Consider the following 22,855-nt stretch of genomic DNA (forward strand, 5'->3'; position numbering starts at 1 on the left):
AATACTATGAGAGAGTTTGGTTGGATATCGGAGACTTAGGATATTCCTATTCCTTCCTAAAATCGGGAATCAGAATGAAACCTCCCCCCACTAAATATTTGGAATGAAATTCACTCACTTTCATTCCCGTCCTAGAGCCCAACTCCCCCTCAATCAATCATGCCCTTGATGTAATAACTTAAGTTTAACATGGCATATAGCGGGCGGCTGAAGAGTAGGTTCTTAGCCAGCAACTAAATTAGTAAGAACTTTAATGGGTAGAGCTGGATGCCATTAGATCAGGTCTAGCATCAATCCCAGAATGCAGCACAAGCAAGTGTTGATGCCCAAATCATTAGATTGGTGACGTGGCTTTCCTTTATGTAAGCTAAGCAACGCATTAGGCTTGGTATTCTGTAAGAAAAATTTTTTGAAAGGACTGACAGTCAATGAAGCTCAAGCCGAGATTTTGGTAAGTTTTGCAAGACAGCATGGTAAAAGTAAATTCTTGTGATCTTTTTTAAAATTTCTCACCACTTAAATACAAGCAGTTGAAAGCAAGGTCCTGTCAGAGAAAGTTTATATCCTGATTAGATCAGAGCAAGTACTGGATAGTAATATTCATGACAACCAGGGAAGTTGAACCGGCAAACTGACTGGCATACTCTTCTAGAAAATGAGAAACAGCTTGGGTGGTAATATGCTCACTCTTTCTTCTCTTTTCATACTTATATTCTCCTACTTCTATCGAGGCGCAAATGGACAAGTAGTATGCCCTTATTACTTCGGGTTATTCTGACCTTGCTGTCGACATAACTGTGACAAAAGAATATAATTAAAAAACTTGTAGCACCAATAAAAAAGTCTAATATGAAACAAAATTGGGATGAAAGATGGAGACGGCTGTCTGAACTTGCAGTCAGAAATCATAGTCTCCAGAAATTTAAAACCATGCGTTAGCGAAGATAGTGGATATGCAAAGAGTGATCCTCCAATCAATTCATATATTAAGAGAATATTAATACCAGATGAAGGCAATATGTGAGTAAATCATTAGCATTGACAACTTACAGTGATTCCATGTGAAACTCGCTTTTAATATCCAAGGGAATTTTAAGGTACCAACTGAAAGAGCCCCGTCATTCATCATCACAATGTACATGCTGCTGTTGGATATTCTGCTGTACGTGCAGCATCATTAGAATTGCAGAAATTGTCACTCCCAAAGCAAGAAAAGAAAGAAGAAAAAAAAGAAAGTGAAAGATGTTACAACATGGAAAGTGAGATAAGCAACTGGGGAGAGATGGATGCATCATTGGAAAAATAAATGATCTTACTATGGTTGGTTAGAACATGCAAACAGGTTTTTCCTGAAATTTCACCAATCACGAAAACACAATCAGGCTTTTCGTTACATACAAGAAAACTAAAAACTAGAGACTAGTAACAAAGGAGGGTGCTGGAAAGAGACTGCAAATGCAACATAGTATTTACTTCTATCTGTCAGTATCGAGCTAACATTCAGAATAAGGAATGCAATTAAACTACTAAATCAGATGAAAGAAAGCATCTCCTGAGGACATTTGGAACACAACACAGCTGTGTAACAATTGGTGAAATTAAGGTGCTTGGTATATTAGAAATGCAACCATGACATGCTTGCACAAACCACTGTAAAGCCTCACCAATCTAAGATGAAGTGACACTTGGGCAAAATTGTCAACTTAGACAAAAAATAAGCACCTTTGTTTCACCTGCCTTGTAGCTCCAAACAAAGAGCATTTTTATCCTAGGGTCTGGTACAAGCAGTAGTTGAAGTACTCATCGTGGAAATTGATGTGTTTATTCAACGTGGAACCAATTGTTATGGATAAACATGTTGAGAAACTAAAACAACATTGGACACTCTTATGGTTCAAATAACCAACATATAGCCATTTCAATGAAAAGTTTTAATTGTCAAAGAGTCCATGTGAAAAGGATAAACAATCTCTAAGTAAATTCAGTATTAAATTATAAAACTTCATGATTATATTAAACCTTCACAATATACAAAACAAATATAAATAATAAAAAGCAGAAAATCAAAGCCGATCAAATTTTCATTAAGATATATGCCAAAATACATTGTTAAAAAAAGTGGATGCCAAACTTAATTCTAGGAAACAATGAACTGAAATAGACATGGTTACATTTTCTTCTCCCGAAGAGGCCATATTTTTCCTTCTGAGGCTTAGTATGAACTTCATTTTTATTTCGATGGTTCCAATTGGAAAACAGTTTTGTCAGATAGAAAATGTTTTGAATTGAGCATTTGACATACTAAAAAATTTTGGAGTTCTCTTTTAACGAATCCCATAAGAAACTAATATCACCTTATCCTAAGGCAAAGTTAACTTTGTCTACCGTGTTATATAAAACAAAACAATAATTTCTGAGTATGTACATGTGCATCTAATAAACAATGCGCCAACCCTGTTCTGCAGGTGATGAAGTGACAAATTTTATGACTTCGATGTTGAGTTTCCAATTACATAGATTTCCTTCTTTTTTCATTTGAAAGGATTTCATTAAGCTCTTAACTTCTGTAAAGTGTCTAGATCCAAATTGAAGACAAAGAAATTAAAACACCAGAGTTTCCATCTTGGCCCATTCCACCGTGTATCCTATTTCTCCAGAGAAAAGAATATGAATGGACATAAAGAAATTGACTCCATAATAAAAAAAAAAAAGAAAGAGTACATGGCCATCACATCATAGAAGAAGAAGAAACAAAATTTCATTTGCCTGGGTTGTATTATATAGACAAAGGCATCATCAAACAGCTAGAAAAGATAGTCTATAAATAATATTGTCCAAGGCAGTGTGATTTTGTGCCTACATAATATCAGATGGTATGTCATTTCAATGTCAAGAGCTACACTACTACAAATTCCTAGAAAAGGAAAGGAAATTTATAATGTGAATAAATCAGTATCGATTATCAGGCTGCTATCATTCACATAACCCATAACCATTAATCTAATATATTCTGAACCCACCATACAAGTTGAGGTTTTAATACCATTTCAAGCAAGATAAACTACTGTGGAGGACATTATAATTACATGATCAAATTGAATACATTACCAAGGATATTAGAAAAGCACATCTTTATTCCTTGCCGGGTTAAATGCTCAATATTCATTGGCCAGCATGCAAGAGTGTGGAATGAGCTTTTTAAAAATGAATACTTTATTATGACAGTTAAGTTGATTCATCTATATATTAGAGCTAAATAATCTAGGAGGACAAAACAGTTAATTTACAATAACTTTCATAGATAATCATGTGGAGCCACAAGAACCACCAAAAAGTTTCATCATTTCTTCTGTTTTTTTTCTTCTCCTCTATTTGAGTGTTCTCTCTTATCTTTCACTTTTAGTTTTCCCTTCCCTCACAGTTCAACCACAGATAATGAAAAATACATAAACATGATACATAAAAATGAATGAGTGTAATCTATAAGTACAACACCTAGTTTATGGGTCCATTTAGTCATCTCCTAGACTTCAGGCATATAATTCTGTTGTTCAACTTGCACTGGGTCTATGGTCCAGCTGCAATCCAAATAAATTTTGCTTCGGTATTGCTTAACCAAAACCTACTCTACTTGCACCTAGATTATTTTTAGGAAGCATGTGCACTTTGTTTCCTGATAGCCACATATTTACATGAAATATTTGTTATTTTATTTTTTTTTATTTTTAGAATTCATTATCTCTTTGTACTGTTTTCAAATGTGCTCTTAAGAACACACAGGACCAGAGTCGCATATATACACATTTGTCATTATAGATGGCAAGATATAGAAACTTGATGAAGGATATACATATTGGTTCAACAAACATGCAATGAACAAACAGAAACCACCAAAACAAGAGTCTCAGTGAACTCACGTAAGATTGCCATTAGCACTGATTTTGAAACCCGGAAATGGGTCAACCAGATTCTCCAGTCGTCCATCTGCTGTTACAATCTAAAAGAATCAAATAAAATGAGAAACTAAAAGAACACACATTGTCAAGAAATTGGACATAGCATTAGCCATCAAAACATGATTAGTTTTCAGAATAAACTTCATTCTTAGTGCTAACCTGCAAACCTTTAAGACCATTAGCAGCAATGGATGACCAGCTTTCATTTTTCATCTGCAAGACAGAATAGTCAAAGCAGAATATATTAGAAGTTTAAACCATGATAAATATATATATATATATATATCATGGTTTTCAGAAAATAGAATGAAAATTTAGGTCCTTGACAGAAGTATAATGCCATAACAAATGAAAATCAGAAGAACACATACACATCAGTTTTGGTTTTGCTCAGGCTATGAAAGTCCCTCATCCAAGCAATGGAGTTACTCGCTATTAGATTCCATTAACCAAGTACAGTATGAAGGAAGTATCTAGTTGAGGTGCATCTGAACTGACCAAGACCCTGGCTCAAGTGGTACAACCAAACTAAGCCTAGATCAAGCTAAACCGAACAATCTGGCTCTAGTAATGCTCAGAATGGCTTTTATTTGGAGTTTCATATCCATTTTGAACATGTAGCTATAAAAACTACTTGGTTTTACTAGAAAATTGTTTAAATATTAAGTTTTAAAATAACAACTTCAGATATAAAAGAAATTACTTCAAGAGAGGAAACTCAAGGTACTAACCCCAAGTATATCTTTTCTAATCCCAGTTTCTCATCCTGTTAGATATTTGTAGGACCATAAGAGGACTCTAAAATTGCAAATAGAACTTCCTTGATAGTAAATAATGCTTTTAATACGAAAATTCTAACCAAATCTTACTTAGACTGCATATTTCAGCAGTCTCAAACACTTAGAGAGTTATCAGTTTAGAAGATACTTCATAATTCAGAGTTTAGATGGAATTGTATCCAGTCTATTGACAGATCTAGATCCAACTCTAACAAACATTTTTAAGTTTGAATCTAAGTTCTTTAAATAGGTTTAAAACCCAGGAGCCATATATTGTTGGTATAGGACAGTTATGTGTATGCACAATGACACATCCCATGTCGGGATATATCATATGTTATATATTACTTAACATGATATGTAGCACAGACAGAACAACCCCGTATAGCTCAGTTTGGAGCGGTTCAGCCTGGCAAGGGCCATGTATTGTTTGGGGCCACAATTACTGAAAGAGAGGGCATGACACCCTTTTCTCTCTCATTTTCATGGTAAGATAGGAGGAGAGAGATAGGGAGAGAGTGAAAGGATGAGCAGGTGATCTCAATTACATTACATTACATCTCATAAATGGGCAGAAATTCAAAAAGTATGGAAAAATCATCCCAAATTTTGTATCTTGGCATGATTTCATGATAAAGGAAGATCAGAAATCTTGAAAAATAAAAAAATAAAAATATCTTTTTTTTTGGTGTACTAGTATGGGTCAGTGTGGTATGGTACCAGTACTGTACTATACCAGCCTCCTACCAGCATGCACTTTGGTGCTGAGATCGAGAACCTTATTCCTTGGTCTGAACTACATAATAAATGTTGTTTTATGCCTATGATTGTAGACTAATCTTGGACTTGCATGTAGTGAGATCCAAACATGGTGGTATCACACTCCATTGAAACCTAATCAGTCTGGAAGTTATGCACGGACAAGTACAAGGTCTTAGCTGTACTAAATTCCACTTTTTGGTGAAATTTCTTGTATTGCTAATTATTAAGTTATACCCACAGAAAGCCCTTACCTTATCAACTATGTTCTTCAGTTCACCCATCAGACCTTCCAAGTATTCCCCAACAAGAAATCTAAACTGTAGGCAGAAATCTTTCAACCATTGGCCTTATATTTAGAAAAGCTGTTGCCTCTGTGTTTGTAAATCTTAAATGCATTTTCAGAAATATTCATGCCGCATTCTTCTCTTCAATCTCTTCAATACAATCATCCACTAACTTGTATCATGTACCTGTCTTTAGAGTCAATAAAACTTAAATGAAGTCCCAAGCTCACAGCTCCCCACAAGATTCATCAAAGTCCAGCCTCTTCCTATCAGTCCATGCATCTGGATTCATAATTGAGCAACCATTTGAATTTGAGAGCCTATGCATTTCTATGTGCTTGCAACAATTCCTCTATCTTCTTGACTTCTGTTAAATATTTCTCACTTGAGTTCATAAGGGGTAGGATTTTCAACTTTGGAGAAAACTATCTGATTGCTACTAGAACTCTAAACATTGTTGAAAGGAATACCCACTTCATGAGACTAGTTTGCAATGCGCTGAATTGTTTCCTCACTCTTGTTTTTTCCCCGGTGGTGATCATCCATGCTTGTTTGGTAGCTTTGGCCCACCTTCCCATCCTCAACTCATGGATGACCAAATTTATTCACTAGTCCTGTTTTAAGAGGTTTTATGAAATATTTCTTGAAGAAGAATCCGCCCCCATTTTATCATTTGAATCATCTTCAACACTAAGTATATTGACCTCTTCCTTTCAATATTAAATTTGTTCCCATTTCTCCTCCTTTTTCTTTCAAAAGAGCATTCATTTCCTCACTCACATTTTGTTACAGTTGCATGCAAGGAGCAGCATCACCTATTTATACTGGCCAAGTCTGAACATGGACTGAGGATCCAATCAATATTGGTCCATATTGGGTCCCTCCGATAGGACTTATCAGACTGACTAGAACTTAAGATAGGTTCAAGATAGCTTAAGAACTAGTCGACCTTCTTGGTATCGCTTTGTGCCAGTACTAAACAGGGGAAAGGGACCGGACCATTTGATTCTGCTCAATATTTGCCTCTTCTTTCCTTTTTCCTATCACTTTCAAATGTGAAGAGAGAAGAATGCTATAGAGGAAGAAAGCTGGGAGAGCTCAGATACAATCTCTTCCAAACTGAAATCCTACATAATATTAGGCATTCTACTCTCCTATCTTTTCTTCTTTTGCCACTAAAAATACAAAAAATCAAAAAGGGAAAACCTTACTGAAAACCTTACCTTAAAAAGTATTAAGAAAAACAGAAAAACATTGCAAAGCATCCAACAAATGAAAAGACAAAATTAAAACAAAGGACTCCTCATATGATATTGGGATGCCTTCACATATTATGAGTCAGTACATGTTCCCGATATTGTGCAGTCATGGTCCCCAACCAATATGACATATGAGCACTACAATTAGATCTTTAAATGTTGCTTTTTGAATCCATTTATCTCCATTGTAATTATGGTAATAGGTACACTTAATTGAAAGAATAGTGCCCTCCAAGCCAATCATATGGATGATGTGATGGGACTTTGTTGTTTTATCTTCCAACTTATGTACATGGTATTGATGACTTATTAATAATATGAGGTGTGTTTTCATCATATATTGTATCTTATTATTTTATTTATGAGTTAATTAAGATTATGATGAACCTCATAGATTAGGACAATCGTCTTAGAGCCATAATGAGATCATGCTAGTAAGATCCAAAATCTTGATAACCCCAATCTGAAATATTCCTAGTCAGAAAATCACTGAGTCGGAGATCAATGATACTGGTAAGACTGACACATCCTATGTATGCTCAAAAGAGAGGATGATTGATCACACAATCACTTGTGTGGTGATACTAATATAAGGATGTGGATGCTTGTTGGAGAATGAGTTCACTGAATTGATCCATAGAGAGTATCTAATGAAGCCTTACTAACATGTCAATAGTTGATTCTTTGGCAGGAGTGGTGCAAATGATCTTTAGATCTGAGATCACCATGGTACGTTATGTATATAGATCTATGTCTTGGTCCATATCCTAGCATAACTCTTTGAGACCTGTGGGATGTTTTGGGCATGGTGAAATATGTATGAAGGTTGTGAGTGGTCAATAAAGAATCGATCACTCCTTATAAAAGGAGAAAATATCCTATGTACTCTCATAAGATGATGACTCAGGAAGTCTTTGGCCAAAGTAGGATGAAAAATAGAAAGAATTTCTAATATTTCAACAACTGAGTTATCATCATTAGATCGAGATACATATGGATAAATATTCAGACTTGACATGATTTCATATCCATGGCTTATCTGAGATGTGTAATCGAAAGATTGAATTACACGATAACTTTTCACGGAATGGTGTTTTGGTTATTCTACCAAAATTCACATCTTTAGGGTAGTATGATACGTTACTAGACGTTAATTTTGACTTATAGGCTCTTATGAATTAAAGAGTTTAATTCGGTAATTAATTAGAAGAATTAATTGATGTACTTATACTTTAACATGTTTTGGGCCTAATTGATTAGAAGAGTTCTAATTAAGTTAGGTGGAATGGGCTTGGGCCTACGGCTAGCTAGATGTAGAATCCAATAGGTCACGTAGTTATGAAATTGTTATCAAGGCCCTAAGATTGGTAAGTTATTCAATTTGGATCTTGATGGACCTAACTGAATAAATTACTAAGGTTATGGATTTATGAGAAATCCTAGAGGGCTATAAATAAGCATGCTAGCACATGTTAAAACTCTAACTAACTAATCCCTCAAATCTCTCGCATGCCAAAGAGTTTGGACACCCCAAGAGAGCTCAGGCCCTAAGAGCTAGGCCGAACTCCTTGAGAAGGAATTCAGCAATGATGGTTGAGGGAGGAGTCCTTGATCAATTCTGTGTGGGCTAGTAGCATTGGAGGGCATTCGCTTGGGTGCCTAGTAGAAGTCAAACAAGCAACAAACAAACTAAGATCTTCTTAAAGGTATTCATATTCTTCTCTCTTGTTTGATTGTTGTTTGGTTTGTGTTTAATTGTTATCATCAAGGTGATCTTAGTTTTGGATTCGGATCATGTGTTTTCAATTATTGAATGCATATAAAAATTTTAAAATCTGATCTTCCACTGCGCATCCAAATCCCAACATTAATCCACTTTCTAGCCTTCCCATTCATAGGAAAGTCATGATCCCAACCCAAATCTTGTGGCTTTGTAGGCTTGCGAGAGCAAGAGAACAACATAATATGCAACAAAGCAAAAAAGTTCTCGATAAACATTATAGGAAATTCAATGATTACATTCACTGAAATACGAGTAAATAACAATGATTTTTTAAGAATGTATTAATGAATGTTTGAATGGTTGAATCAATCACTCAATAATCAGCCTAGACATTAACAATAAGCATGTGACTATGCATCGAATTTTAGGCTAAATGAATGATTAGTAATTAATATGACCGTTTGTTATTTGTATCTCTATCAAGCTTTAGTAGCTTTGTACAACTTATTAGTGTTTTCCTTTTTCTTGCAACATTACAACTTAAAATGGAAAGCAATGCTAAAAGCGTAACCAAAGTGTTTATGGTTGTAGGAAGCATGCTACATAAAAATTAATAACTACCTAAAATAGAATAATGCTAGAAAAACTAACATGGAGCAATGCTAAAAGATGAAGAATAAAGAACCATTGTAGTTATTAGGTTTTTAAGTATTTTCTCACATATTATTTCTATTATTTTGTTAAACTCTTCTAATTACAAGGATTAGTAAATGATATTTAATAATCATTAAGAGGACCATTGTAGTCATAAGTTTTAAGGCATTCAGTCTAGTCTCTATTACTGTAATAGTTGTTAAACTCCCAGTTATGAGTATTAAGTACATACTTTTTAATAATGATATAATGATTAATAGCATGCTCTAAAACCCCTTCTCTCTCTCTCTCTCTCTCTCGTGCTTGCTCACTCCCCCCTTTTCTTTCAGCCAGTGGTCAGGGCAGTTAGATCATGCAATGGAAGAAGGAATGGTAAACAAAGGAATAGAAGAAGAGGAACCAGCAAGGAATAGGGGAGTGGAAAAACAAACAAGAAAGAAATGGGAAGGGAAATCAAGGCCCTTTGGTGGTAGTGTCTCATGCAGACAGCGTACCAACTCTAGCAAGCCCCACCCATTAGTGGAGCTGGAACATGGGAAGAGGAGGTAAGTAAAGAGGAGAGAAGAGAACCTGCAGAAAAGGGAAAAAAATAAAATAAAAGACGAAAGGGGGAACTTGCCTATCTAACGTGGCTAAGTGGCATCCTGGCATAGGACAACCCTAGGGAACCTAATAAATGATGTCGTGCAAATATGACAAACCCTACCTCGATCTTATGCAAACCTTAAATGCTATGGATGCAAACAATTCAAACTATTATGCAACAATGAACAACAATTTGAAAATTAGAATTAAGAAAATGCTAGGCTGAGGACAGAAAACCACTTGTGAGGACCCAGGCAACTGTATGTTTAGTTCTCCATTGGTTGCTTGTAGGGTAGATCTGGAATACTGATATATGGGAAAGAACCCAAACAATACCAACTGAGTAGTCTCTTTTGGGGTGGATCCAAATGCAATGCTGAAATCATATTCAAATAATAAAATTTTTGGGTGTAAAGGAATAATAGCTTTTCAAAAAATAAAGCACAAGGTCTACCCACAAAATTATCAAATGTTATTGCTGCTGCCAATCTCCGGATTGCTGATGTGGGCTGCTCCCTTTGATCTGTGAGGCAACAAACAAAGTCAGAGAACTCGCTGGAGTTTTGCTTCGGCCAGGCCCTTCGATGATCAAGTCAAGGAGGGTTTTTGGCATGTGAACAAAGGAGGAATTAGACAGACAGAGTGTCGTTCGGCTAGGGATTGATTGGTTACCTTTCATGAGGGATACAGAATCCCTGAAGATTGCATTCTAACAGCCTCAGGTAGAGAGTCTGCCATCACAACAGGGGATCCAGCTGTAACTGCCTGGGATCATGCCATAATGGCCTAGGATTGTGCCATAACTATTGTAGAACGTGTTCTAATCATCTGGGTGCCAGCTGTAACCCATGCCTTTAGCCATTCTCCTAGGTGAGAGGGCCCTAGTTAGCTTGGTGTTGAGCTAAGCATTGTCTGTCTGAGCTGGTGAGAGGGCCCTAGTCGGCTTGATTGCTTCCGATATGCTTGGTTTCACCATCTAGTCGGCGAGAGTTGACTTGCTCGGATCATGTCGATGAGGTGTTGAGGTTGCGATGTCGGTTGTGAGATGGACAAATATGGTTGCACCATGTCACCATGCTTATTTGATGCCACATCACCGGCCCCCTCAATGATAGTAAATTCTTAGGTTTTCAAAGTTCCATGTTCGAAGTAGCGATCTGTTGATATTGTTCCACTGGTATGTTTTAGGATGCACTTCCTCGACAACTCTATAGACTACGGGGTCTTTCCCAGTTCAAGATGAGCTTTTTTGGTCCTTCCCCTATAGTTCAGTACAAGATCCCTAGGTAGGAAGAGTCGCTTTGTCACCCTAAAGTTAAAGTATCTGGACACCCTCTACTGGTACATGGCCATGCAAATGCGAGCTTTTCTTGGACTTCTCTGATGAGGTCCAATTCCACTCTTACTTTTTCTTGATTTCGCTACTCTTCGTAGTGCTCCCTATGAGTTAGCATCCCAATCTCTATTGGCACTATGGTTTCTATGCCAAAGGTGAGGTTAAAAGGCATTTCTCTCATCGGAGTTCGACTGGTGGTGCAGTACACTTATAGGATGCTTGGGACATCATCCACCCAAAGCCCCTTAGCTTTGTCAAGTCTTCAAGCTCTGCAAGATTATTCTATTCATCACCTCAGCCTAGCCATTGGTTTCCAAGTAGACAATCGAGGTGAATGTGTTCTTGTTGCCAAGCTCCTTGTAATAGTCTCTAAGTGGGTGTTGTCAAACTGCTTTCCATTATTGGTCACTAACACCCGTGGAATGCTAAAATTGCAAATGGACAACTTGATGAAGTTTCTCACATTCTTCTCTATGATCTAAGCTAAGGGTTTTGTTTCAACCCACTTGATGAAGTAGTCAATTGCCACGACAAAAATTTTCTTTATCTAATGGTTAGAGGAAGGACCCAAGATGTCAATACCTTGTTGAGCAAAGGGCCATAGGCAACTAATAGGTGTCAGCTTGGTGGCAGGCCGACATGGGATACTTGAAATCTGACACTCGTCACACCTTTGGGCGAATTCAGCAACACTATTTCTTCAAGATGGGCCAGTGATAGCCCTGCCTTTGCACCTTATAAGCCACTGCTCTTCAAGATGGGCCAATGATAGCCCTGCCTTTGCACCCTATAAGCCACTGCTCTGTCCTGTAGGTGATTGTTGCAGATGCCTTCATATATCTCTTACAGAACAGTCTGCTTCATTGGACCCGAGGCACCTCAAATATGGCAAAGGATCTCTTGTAGAGGTTCCCACTAAGGAGGGTGTACCTGACAGCTTGAAGTTTGATCCTTCTGACTTCCTTTTGATCCTTGTGAAAGCTTCCGTCTTGAAGATAGTTGATCAAGGTACGCATCCAGGCTCAACACATCATCTACCTGCATCATGGATTTTTCTCCTACTTCAGTGCTTCTACTCTGCAAGACTTCAGTGTATCATTCATCCGACGTCAGTGGATACCAAGTTGGCTAACTTTGATAATGAATCTACCTTGCTATTGTCAAACCATGATATCTGATGGATCTTGAAGTCCTTCAGGTCAAAGATAAGCTACTACACTTTGGCTAAATAGTGGACCATCATTTTTTCTTTGGTTTCATAATCCCCTCAAACTTGGTTCACTATGAGTTAGGAGTCGCAGACTCGCAGTATATTCTAAGATAATCTACCTAGGCTGCTTAGGAAGCTTCAGTCTGATCACCAAGGCTTCATACTTCACTTCATTGTGGGAGGCTGGGAATCCAAACCGAAGTGCATACTCAAATGATTCTCCTTCCAAGCTCATCTGTATCATCACAGCTCCACTACCAACAATGTTGGAGGAACCATCGATATATAGCATCCTAGTCCAGATGTTACCGCCTTACTGGTCAAGGTAGGGACTTGTTCTACATTCTCTTTTTTTGGGAAGGTGCACTCAATCAAAAAGTGTGCACAGACTTAAGACTTGATGGCAGGTCAGGATTCACACTGGGTGTCGAATTCCCCAAGCTCTAAAGATCACTTGACCATCCTTCCCAATATCTTAGATTTTTGTAGGATTTGCTGCAGTGGCTGGTCGATCATTCCACAATGGTGTGTCCCCAGAAATATGACCCTGGTTTTTGAGCTGAAATGACCAGAGCATAAGCTAGTTTCTTTGCTCTTTGGTACCTTGTCTTAGCATCATGGAGCATTTAGCTAACATAGTATACCAGCCTCTAATTCTTCTCTTCTTCTCAGACTAGAACCAAGCTGATGGCCGCTGGGAAGATGACCAAGTAAATCTAAAGTAATTCTCCGATTTATGGGTGAGAAAGGAGTGGACGTGATCCAAAGGCCTTCTTAAGCTCATCAATTGCTGATATTCCTCAGTCTACTCAAAATTCTTGATGCTCTTTGAAGACTTGAAGAAACACTTATTGCTGACCTCAAGGAATTTGCTTAGAGCAGTGACCCATCTTGTAAGGTGTTGAACCTTCTTCATTGTCTCGGTTAGGTCATCTCTTGAAGGGCTTCAATTTTCTTAGGATTTGCTTTGTTGCCCTGCTTTGTTATGATGAAAAGTTCTACCGTATCTATTGATACCGGTGCATACCAATCGTATCATATTGTGCTAGCACCGAATCAATACACTGTACAAAGGGTGTACTGATACTTGGTTGCCAAATTGGCTATTATACTGAGTATACCGATACTTTAATAGGATGGTATCGATATGGGATCTGGTACCGAGATGGTGAATCTTGCCAAAAATTTTATTGAGGATACTTTGAAGGCATGCTTCTCGGGATTAAGCTTCATCCTGTAATAGCATAGAACTCTGAAGGCCTCCTTTAGGTTGGTGATGTGTTGCTTGGCTGTCAGACTCTTCACCAACATGTCATCCCCCTATGTCTTCATGTTACAGCCGATCTAATTCTTGAAGATATTATTTATCAACTGCTAATAAATAGCTCCAGCATTCTTCAAGCCAAAGGACATGACCTTGAAACCAAGATTTTAAATTCTGTGGGACAGAGGTGTCCTAAACTCTCCATGGAATCGAATGCTTCATTGTCCCATCCCGTCTCGGTCATGCATCCTAGTAGATATCCTATATTTTTTTTCCTTCTTTTTTTTTCTCTTTTTTCTTTTTCTTTCCTTCCTTCTTTTCTTTCTACCTTCCTGGCTTAGCTTTCTGTTTCTTTCTTTTTCTTCTCTCTTCTTTTCTTTTTTTTTATTTTCCTTCTTTTTTTAGCTTTCTTTTTCAACTTTTCTTTTTCTTTATCTTCCCTTCCTTCCCTTTGTTCCTCTTTCTTCTCCCCACATGGATGGATTTCGGAGTCTTGAATCCATCCTAATCGCATTTTCTCAAAGGAACAAGATGGGATGGCTGGATGCCCCCTATCCCAATGGGACGTAAAATCTTGCTTAGAATAGTACAATCATGTTTCTATGATAAAAGGCATCTCCTTATCCTCCAAATGCATCTTGATCTGATTAAATTAAGAGAAGGCATACATGAAGCTAAGAAGCTCATGTCTTGAGGTGGCATCCATGAGCTGATTTATTTATAGGGAAAAACTATATTTGAGGTACGCCTTGTTGAGGTCGGTGAATGCAATGCAAATCGGCCACCTTCCATTCACCTTCTTCACCATGACCATGTTGGCTAGTCAATCTAGATGGTGAAGCTTAGGGATAAATCCAGCCCAAAGAAGTTTGTCGACTTCTATATTGATGGCTTCTTGTCTCTCCGGAATAAAGCTACACTTCTTTTGATGAACGAACTTATGATCGTGGTCCATACTAAGCTAGTGGACATCATCGAGGTACTAATACTAAGCATATCTGTAGCTATCTATGCAAATATGTCTGAGTTAGCTATAGAAAAATGGACTAATCTAACTCATACCTCGGGCTCCATTGGGAACCAAGTTGCACCATCCAGGTAGTGTCCCCTTCTCACAGCGGCATCCAGACCAGGTCCTCCACGGATGCCCCATTCTGCTCCCTCAGCTCATCTCAGGCATCTAGGTCTTCAATAGGGAGCACTTCTTTGTTCTTTGCCTTAAGGAAGTCATGTAGCATTGCTGAGCAGCTACTTGATCTCCATGGACTTCCTCGATCCCATGCTCTATTGAAAACTTCATCACTAGGTGGTAGGTTAAGGTGATCACCTTTATTGATTTAAGAGTTGGCCATTCAATGATGGTGATATATGCATAGGGAATCCGGACGATCCAGAAGTCCATCACCACCACCATCACTTGTCAAGGTGATCAACTAGTAGTAATAGGCACTTAGGCAGCATGACAATCCCCTTCGCTTGCACTAAGTTCCCCATGAAGCCGACCAAAGGGGCCTTGAGCAATTTGAGCCAGTCTTTAGAGATCTTCATTTGACCTAGTGGGTTGTAGTACAAGATATCAGCCAACCTACCATCGTCACAAGGATTTTCTTTACTTCAAAATTAGATATGGTCATTGAAACATCCAAAGCATCTTAGAGAAGCATTACTTCTCATGCTCTTTCCCTCCTGGTGAGCTGGTCCTCCATTCTAGTCTAGCAGACATAAGATCCCCAAGCTAAGTTGCTTTCTCTTCCACTAGCGAGTATGCCTATTATAACTTTGATGACCCTGGCCATGAGTCTATTGTCAGGAGAGCGCTAGGTTGGGGGTGCTGTATGGATGAATGCTAGTCTTTTCTTCTACCTTCTCTTCAGCGATGCTTAACAAGATGGTTGAGATAGCCATTCTGGATAAGCTTCTCGATCTCTTCCTTTAGTTGTCGACATTGTGTCATGCCTGTGATCATGGTGCAAAAGATAGTACTTATTCCAATCTCTCCTAGCTCGCTCTGACCTCATCCTCTTTAGCCACTGGATGTATCTCTCTCCTTAAATACTCATGAGGACCTTACCCCATGAGGTATTCAAGGGAGTATAGTTCTCATACCTCGAGGTAGGATCCTTGGGCGCCATAGCATCTCCTTCTGCTCCACAAGCTATTTCTTGGGAGGGCCTTCTTGTCATCTCTGCCCTTCTGCATCTTCTTTGCTCAGTTGTCGCCTGACTCCCTCACGCATTTGATGCAATAAGAAAAGGAAAAAGGGGCAATTTGACGGATGAGGTTATGCTTCAAAGATCAACATGCAAATAGAAAAAAATTGGATTGAAGAATCCTTCACTTAATGAAAGAAATTCTCTCGAAAGAATTGTATCAATATCTCAAAGGCTACTCTTATAATAGGTTATGCACATATTTATATGACATGATACCTTAACCCTAATTTGGGCATGAAACATGATATAGAACGATGCTCGAAGTAGAACTCAACAACGAGAAAACATACCAGAATTATACTATTATATAGAAACCTAGCTAAACTTTGATACTATCCCTAATGAAAAATTATAATAAAACCTGCCAAAAACCTTTGAATCTGCAGTACTCGCACTAATAGAAAATTTGATATGTTCATTGATGGAAACCTAGCTCAAATATTTACTTACTTTAGTCTTCTCCCATGCATTCACTGGTTTCTTCGATGGTTGGCATGGTCTACTTGGTTATAATACTCGTTGGTTGCACCCTGTGTTGCATTAGCATTCATTATTTCCTCGATATTGATGTACTTTTCATTCCATGCAAAGAGCTTTGAGAGGTCCTTGGGAGGCCTCCTGGAAAGGGCGGAACTACATCAGAAGTTCCTCAGGCCATTCATTAGGGCCGTTATGACCATGGCTTGACTGAGGTCACAAACCTCCAACGCTTCAGAGTTAAAGCAATTGATGAACTCGTGGACGGTCTCGCCCTTTGCTTGATATTCATCAAGGTGGTAAAAGTCTTTTGATATCTATGGCTGCTGATAAAGTGCCTGTCGAACAATTGACTTAGCAGATCAAATGAGTTGATGGAGTGTGGCTGAAAGCTGGAACACCATGGTCTAGAAGCCTTCTTCAAGGGGTTGCAAAGGTACGACACATAATAGCATTGGTAGCCCCATGCTCCAGCATGAGTTGTACAGCTCCACCTAGGGCATCCTGAATCTTCGGGGAACAAGTTCTGCCAGGATTTGTTGGACAAATACTAGCATGTTGCTGAGGAGAGACTCGCTTGTAAGTGTTGACCCTATTTTTCTTCACCTCATCCACAAATGGGGCCGAATGCTCATTCATTTCATTGAGCTGGTGGGTCAAATCAGTCCTCTGCTCCTCTTGGGATTGTCGCCGCCTCCATGGGCGAGTGAGTCTCACTCAGCACTAAAGCTCCCCTTGGGCTCTTCCAATTTGTTATCCTAGTAGGATCTTCCTCCATTGTTCTTTGGAGATTGGCGGTGGTGAGATCGGCCATTTCCCGGGTAGGCCCCAATAGGTGGTCTGATTGGTCTTAGGATTGCTCCGCCAGCTGATCATTCCTCTTTAGGACCAGGCTCATAACTACATTAGTTAGAGCCCGGACTTGTTGAAGCCAGTTGAACTGCTCTATGGTCACTGGTGCTCTAGAAGATAGTTGCGATGACAGAGTCGACAATCATGACTGAGAGCGATGGGATTCTCTCAAAACGTCCTCTCTTAGGGAACCTTGAGATCTGACTAGAGACATATCAAGGAGGTTCTTACTCGGCGACATGGGTTTTCATCCGGCTCCTGAAGATGGTGCCAATCTATTGCTACCAATATCTAGTTCGCTAATGTGGGCTGCTCCCATCGATCTGCAAGGAAACAAACAAGATTAGAAAGCTCCAACAGGGCCCCCCAATGCTTGAGTTAGGGAGACTGTTTGTGGTATGGAAATGAAGAATGAATCGGAAAGACAACGTGTCGTTGGGCTAGGGTTGATTGATTAGTTTTCATGGAGGGTCTTTGGGCCCATTTATAACTAAGGGATATAGAATTCCCGAAAATTGCATTCTAATAGCCTGAGGTCATGTTGTAAACATCGGAGATTCTAATGTAACCACATCGGATGCAGAAGTAATCACCTAGGATCATGCCATAGCTATAGTGGAACATGCTGTAACTGTTTGGGTGAGCGGACGCCAGCTGTAACTTGCACCTTTGGCCATTGTCTGAGGTGAAAGAGCCCTGGTCAGCCTGATGTCAAGCTAACCGCTCAGCTAGACAAATATAGTTGCGCCACATCACCAAGCTTCTTTGATGCCGCATCAGTTACAAAAAATCTTTGAAGGATGCAGAGCAAGGTAATTCATCTATATGACTATGCTGCAATCATTATCAAGCATCAGCCACACGTGCATGCTGAATGTGTTACGTAAGCTGGTGAATCAGATCGACTTGTGAGCAAGTGGTAGGCTTGACACTAAGGACCTCTGCAAATCAAGATTATGATTTCTAGAGGCTGGTCACTCATTTATTTATTTCAAATCTGAAACATAAGTCAGCAAATGAAATAAATGATGCAGATTTGGAGTTCTGTTTAGGGATTTGGAAAGAACTGCTGCACAGTAGAAATCAGTCAGCCAAAGTGATCTGTTAGCAGTCCAGCCTAGAAAAGTGCAGTTATTTGGCTGCTAACAAATGTCACATTGAGAGTTGTTGAGGCTGCTAGATGAAAGTCTTTGGCAAATAGAAAGTGTTGACCCCGGGAATGATTTTGATGATCACAAAACATTAGAGCATAAAATTAGACTAATATTCTTCAAGCGTCTTAAAGAATGTTTTTGTAGAGAGAAAGCACTGATAAAAAAGGTTGAAAACATTTGAGTCAAGAAGAATCAGTTTTGGAGTCAAGACACTCAAGAAAAGCCTTTGTGAAGAAGTCGAGTTGACTCATTTTTGAACCGAGCCGAATCTGGTACAAACTGGCCACTAGCATAAGGGCCTGGCATGCATCCGAGCTAACTCCGAATAGATCCGAAATAGCTCTCTTAAGTAGACAGAAAGGTATTTTTCTGATTTCTAAATCCAAGCCGGCCCAAACACAATCCGAGCTGACTCTCTCGGAGGGACAGAAAACTGGATTTTTCAAATCCGGAATCGAGCCGCCTCGAAACACAGCGGAGCCAACTCAAAGTCAAACCGAGCCGGCTTAGGATCATTTCGAGCCGACTCGAATACTTCTGACAGGCATAACGTCCAGAAAATATTTCAATAGCTATTTTTCATCTCAAATGGTCAAAAACGGCTAGTTTTAGCTTCAAATCACTTAGGACTTGGAGGGAAACAAGTGGAGATATAAGAGAAATAGAGAAACAAAAAGAAAGACACTGTTTAAGTGAGAAAGGCAGCCTTTGAGCATTCATTGTTCTTCAAGAGCGTTCAACCACTTTCAATCAATTCCTCTTGACCTTTCTAAGAAATGCATTCAAGAAGTAAACAGCATTTAGTGTAAGCAATTAAAGCTTCTTCAAGCAAGCTCCAACAATAACAAATTAGTCGAATAAAGGGTTTTTATTGTTGTACAAATTTCTGTTTCTAAAATTTCTGTAACAAGTTTCAGAAGGACTGAAACTAGAAGGGGGTTTGATCCAAACCTTGAATTGGATTGGAAGCCTTGGGATAAGGCTTGTAAAGATTCTGATTGGTTGACTTAAGGCAAACTAATTAGATTGTTTATGATCCCAATGAAAACAAACTTGCTGTATTCTGCTAGAATATAGTGAAATTCCCAAAAAATTGCTTGGGGAGTGAACGTAGGTGCTTAGAGTGCACCGAACTGCTAGAAAACTTGTGTTTGTGTGTGCTTTATATTTATCTTTCTTGCATATAGTTCCACTTGAATTCACTGCCCATATTTGTTTAAAATTTTAATAACCCAATTCAACCCCCTCTTTGATTGTCTAGTTGGGCAACAAGGGTATCAGAGTGTAGGGTTTCGGAGTGGACATACACAGCGGAAGCATAATGGATTTCAAAAATTTAAATTAAGAAATCCTAAATATTAAACCCTTAAACCAGCACCTCCTTGATGATTAACAACCATATAACATTTATTCATAATAAAATTCAAGCTATAGAAGAATACTTGCAACGCTTAATCCAAATTTCGGCAGAACCTCCACCAGGCATCTAAGTGTTCATCCTCCAACAGTGATCCACACAGGACTATGATTAAGACATCAACTCCTTAGAATGATTCCTCCTCCAAAATTCTAACTCTGAGAATTTTCTTGGGTAGCAGGACCTCAAGACCTTCCTCTCCTGCTAGCCTTCCTATCCCTATCTTTCTTCTCTTCTTGTCTTCCTTGTATCTCTTCCTAGGCTCTTATCCTAAAATCGGACTTGTTCTTACTATTTTTGGACTTGTCCTAACAGGAGAAGGAAGAGACTAATTAGACAATAGGGAGAGGATGTAAGAAAGAAGAGAAGGAATTGAAAATCTGAATGAACAAATCTCCTACGCAGCCCTCTTTAAATAGTTAGCGATGGGATGCTCTAGAATTTGACTCGTGCCCTCTCCGCGCGCCATCTCATGCCTATCCAGAATATCTCACGCCCCAATTCAAAATCCCATGCTTATCTGGATGCTTTAGACACATAGCAAACATCGGGAAAGAAATCCGAGAGATGCTTCGTGCAAAAAGACTCTTCGGAACATTTTTTCCGATGTTTCTCCGATGCATCACGAGGCTTCACTGGGTGCATTTTTTCTCCACCACTCATCAGCGCCTTTTGGCCATCCAAGGGACCAAAATGAAGGCACTAATTCCATGATGGCGTGGAAAAAAATCAGAGATTAGATGAGGCATGACAATTAGCTAAGAGTCCTTAACATCAAGGACTCTAGGTTAGGCGCATGGATAGATTTGGCTAGGTTTCAAAATTTAATCAATTTCCACGATTAAACCATGAAGTGTTTCAGCCACAGAAGGACTCCTCTGCGCCCAAAATTAACTCATGATTCTTCAAGAATTTTTTTCAGCGTGGAAACAATGGATAAGGATAAGGAAGGGACGTCCCATCTCATGGGATGCCACTTGGTCTTTGTGCACAAAACACATCTCACGTGCAAGAAAAAATTCTTGACGCATGGGGACCAGGTTATATAGCACCAAATCTCTGGTTCAACCAGCCTTAGGTTGACCCAACTCAAATCCAAAATTGGTTTGAATCAATTTGGATTTAATTAGCCCAGTCTGGAATCAATTTCGAACCCGATTCGAAACAAGGAGCTAGGATTTACAACATGTGCTAGCATGTCTATTTTGCAAACACGATCTAATCCAATTAGACCCCTGATCAATTTTCTTTGTGTGTGACCCATTGGGTTCCGCATTTAGCTAGCAGTGGGTCCGAATGCAAGTCGATCTGATTTGATTAGAATTTAATCTAACCTATCTAGATCCAATCGAGCTAACTGATTTCAGCAATTAGAACTTTTCTAATTGATGATCGAATTAAACTCTTTAATTCGATCAAACCCACAAGACAAGATTGACGTCTAGCAACATATCATGTCTACCTGAAAAATATGAAATTTTGATAAAAATACAAAAAATATCTTTCAGTGAAAAGTTATCGTGCAATTCGATCTGCGATCATCTGCATCTCGAATATGACTCTGAATATGGAATAATGTCAAATCTAATATCATATTCATATTTCTCTTAATCTTTAATGATGATTCGATTAATAAAATATTAGAAACTCTTTCTAATTTTCATCCCTTTGATCAAAAGCTTCTTGAATCATCAATCGATCAGAGCAAGTAGAATGCGATCTCCTCTTATCAGGAGTGATCAATTTCATGTTGACCTACTCACAACCTCCATATACATTCCACCATATCCAGATCATCCCGTTCATGACTAAGTCATGAATGAGTATGAACCAAAATATAGATTCATGTATACAAGGTTCTATGGTAGTCTCAGGTCAAAAGATTACATGCACAACTCCCACTATAAGAAAACATCTTTTGATGGGTAAGTAGATTCCATAAGATATTTCTTAAGTCGATCAATTCAGTGAACTCATTCTCTAATGAGCACCACATCTTTGTATTAGTTTCTCACACAAGTGCTTATGAGATCAGCCACCCTCTCCATCGACATACATAAAAGTGCTATCTATCCGAAACATTGATCCCCTACTCAATCTCTATGACTAGAATATTCTAAATCAAATTTTTAGAATTTTAGATCTCATAGATATGATCTCATCATAACCCTAAACTATTACCCTGATTTATGGAGTTCATCATAATCATTACAAAAGTAAGATGCAGCATATGATGAAAAATACCTTTTATTATAAAGTGTCAATTATATGAGTCTGAAAGATTACAAGAAAATCCATCAAAATAAAATTTTGATTGGCTTGTAGGACATATCCTTTCAATCTCCCACTTGCACTAAAGCCAATCGCCTTATATTTTATCCCCATACAATCGAGGTGGCGATCGAACTATTGCTATGGTAGAGCCTTAGTGAATGGGTCTGTTATGTTGTTCTTTGTTTCTACTCGTTCAATGACTACATCTTATCTTTCGACTATTTCACGAAGAGATGGAAGTGCCTTAGAATGTGCTTGGATTTATGATGAGACTTCGATTTTTTACTTGAGCAATTGCTCCAGTATTATCACAGTAAAGTGATACTGGATTCTCAATCTCAGGAACGACACCCAACTCATGATGAACTTCTTCATCCAGACAGCTTCCTTGGCAGCTTCACTTGCAGCTATGTACTCTACTCAGTGGTTGAGTCAACTACAGTCTGCTATTAGAACTTTTCAACTTACAGCTCCACCATTTAGAGTAAAGACATATCTGAAGTGGACTTGCTATCATAGGTCTGATTGGAAATAGAGTCAGAATATCCTTCTATTTTAATCAGATCTCATATATCAGAAAAATATCTTTATCCTCAAGTACTTAAGATATTTTTACTGCTTTTAATGATCCTCTCCTGATCAGCCTGAAATCTACT

The 22,855-nt window shown here is 38.5% G+C and overlaps 1 protein-coding gene across 7 annotated transcripts; it reads right to left on the bottom strand.

The window, feature by feature from the left end:
* Positions 1-474: 474 nt before the first annotated feature.
* LOC140857553 (probable plastid-lipid-associated protein 12, chloroplastic) lies at positions 475-19,658 on the bottom strand. Of its 7 annotated transcripts, none has more exons than XM_073256703.1 (10): positions 17,948-18,261; positions 16,476-17,677; positions 15,919-16,031; positions 10,675-15,768; positions 10,461-10,525; positions 4,116-4,169; positions 3,918-3,997; positions 1,317-1,349; positions 1,051-1,160; positions 475-795 (listed from the first exon to the last, which is right to left on the bottom strand). In XM_073256703.1, the coding sequence occupies exons 4-10, from the start codon at positions 10,679-10,681 to the stop codon at positions 770-772; spliced, it is 375 nt and encodes a 124-aa protein (XP_073112804.1). In that variant the 5' UTR covers positions 10,682-15,768; positions 15,919-16,031; positions 16,476-17,677; positions 17,948-18,261; the 3' UTR covers positions 475-769. The 7 variants fall into 7 exon arrangements, with proteins under 7 accessions (XP_073112804.1, XP_073112808.1, XP_073112803.1 ...); XM_073256707.1 differs by adding an exon at positions 10,243-10,378 and having other exon boundaries at positions 10,675-16,031; positions 17,948-18,199; XM_073256702.1 differs by having other exon boundaries at positions 10,675-16,031.
* Positions 19,659-22,855: the final 3,197 nt, after the last annotated feature.

This window comes from Elaeis guineensis, chromosome 4, assembly GCF_000442705.2.
Source record: "Elaeis guineensis isolate ETL-2024a chromosome 4, EG11, whole genome shotgun sequence".
NCBI lineage: Eukaryota > Viridiplantae > Streptophyta > Magnoliopsida > Arecales > Arecaceae > Elaeis > Elaeis guineensis.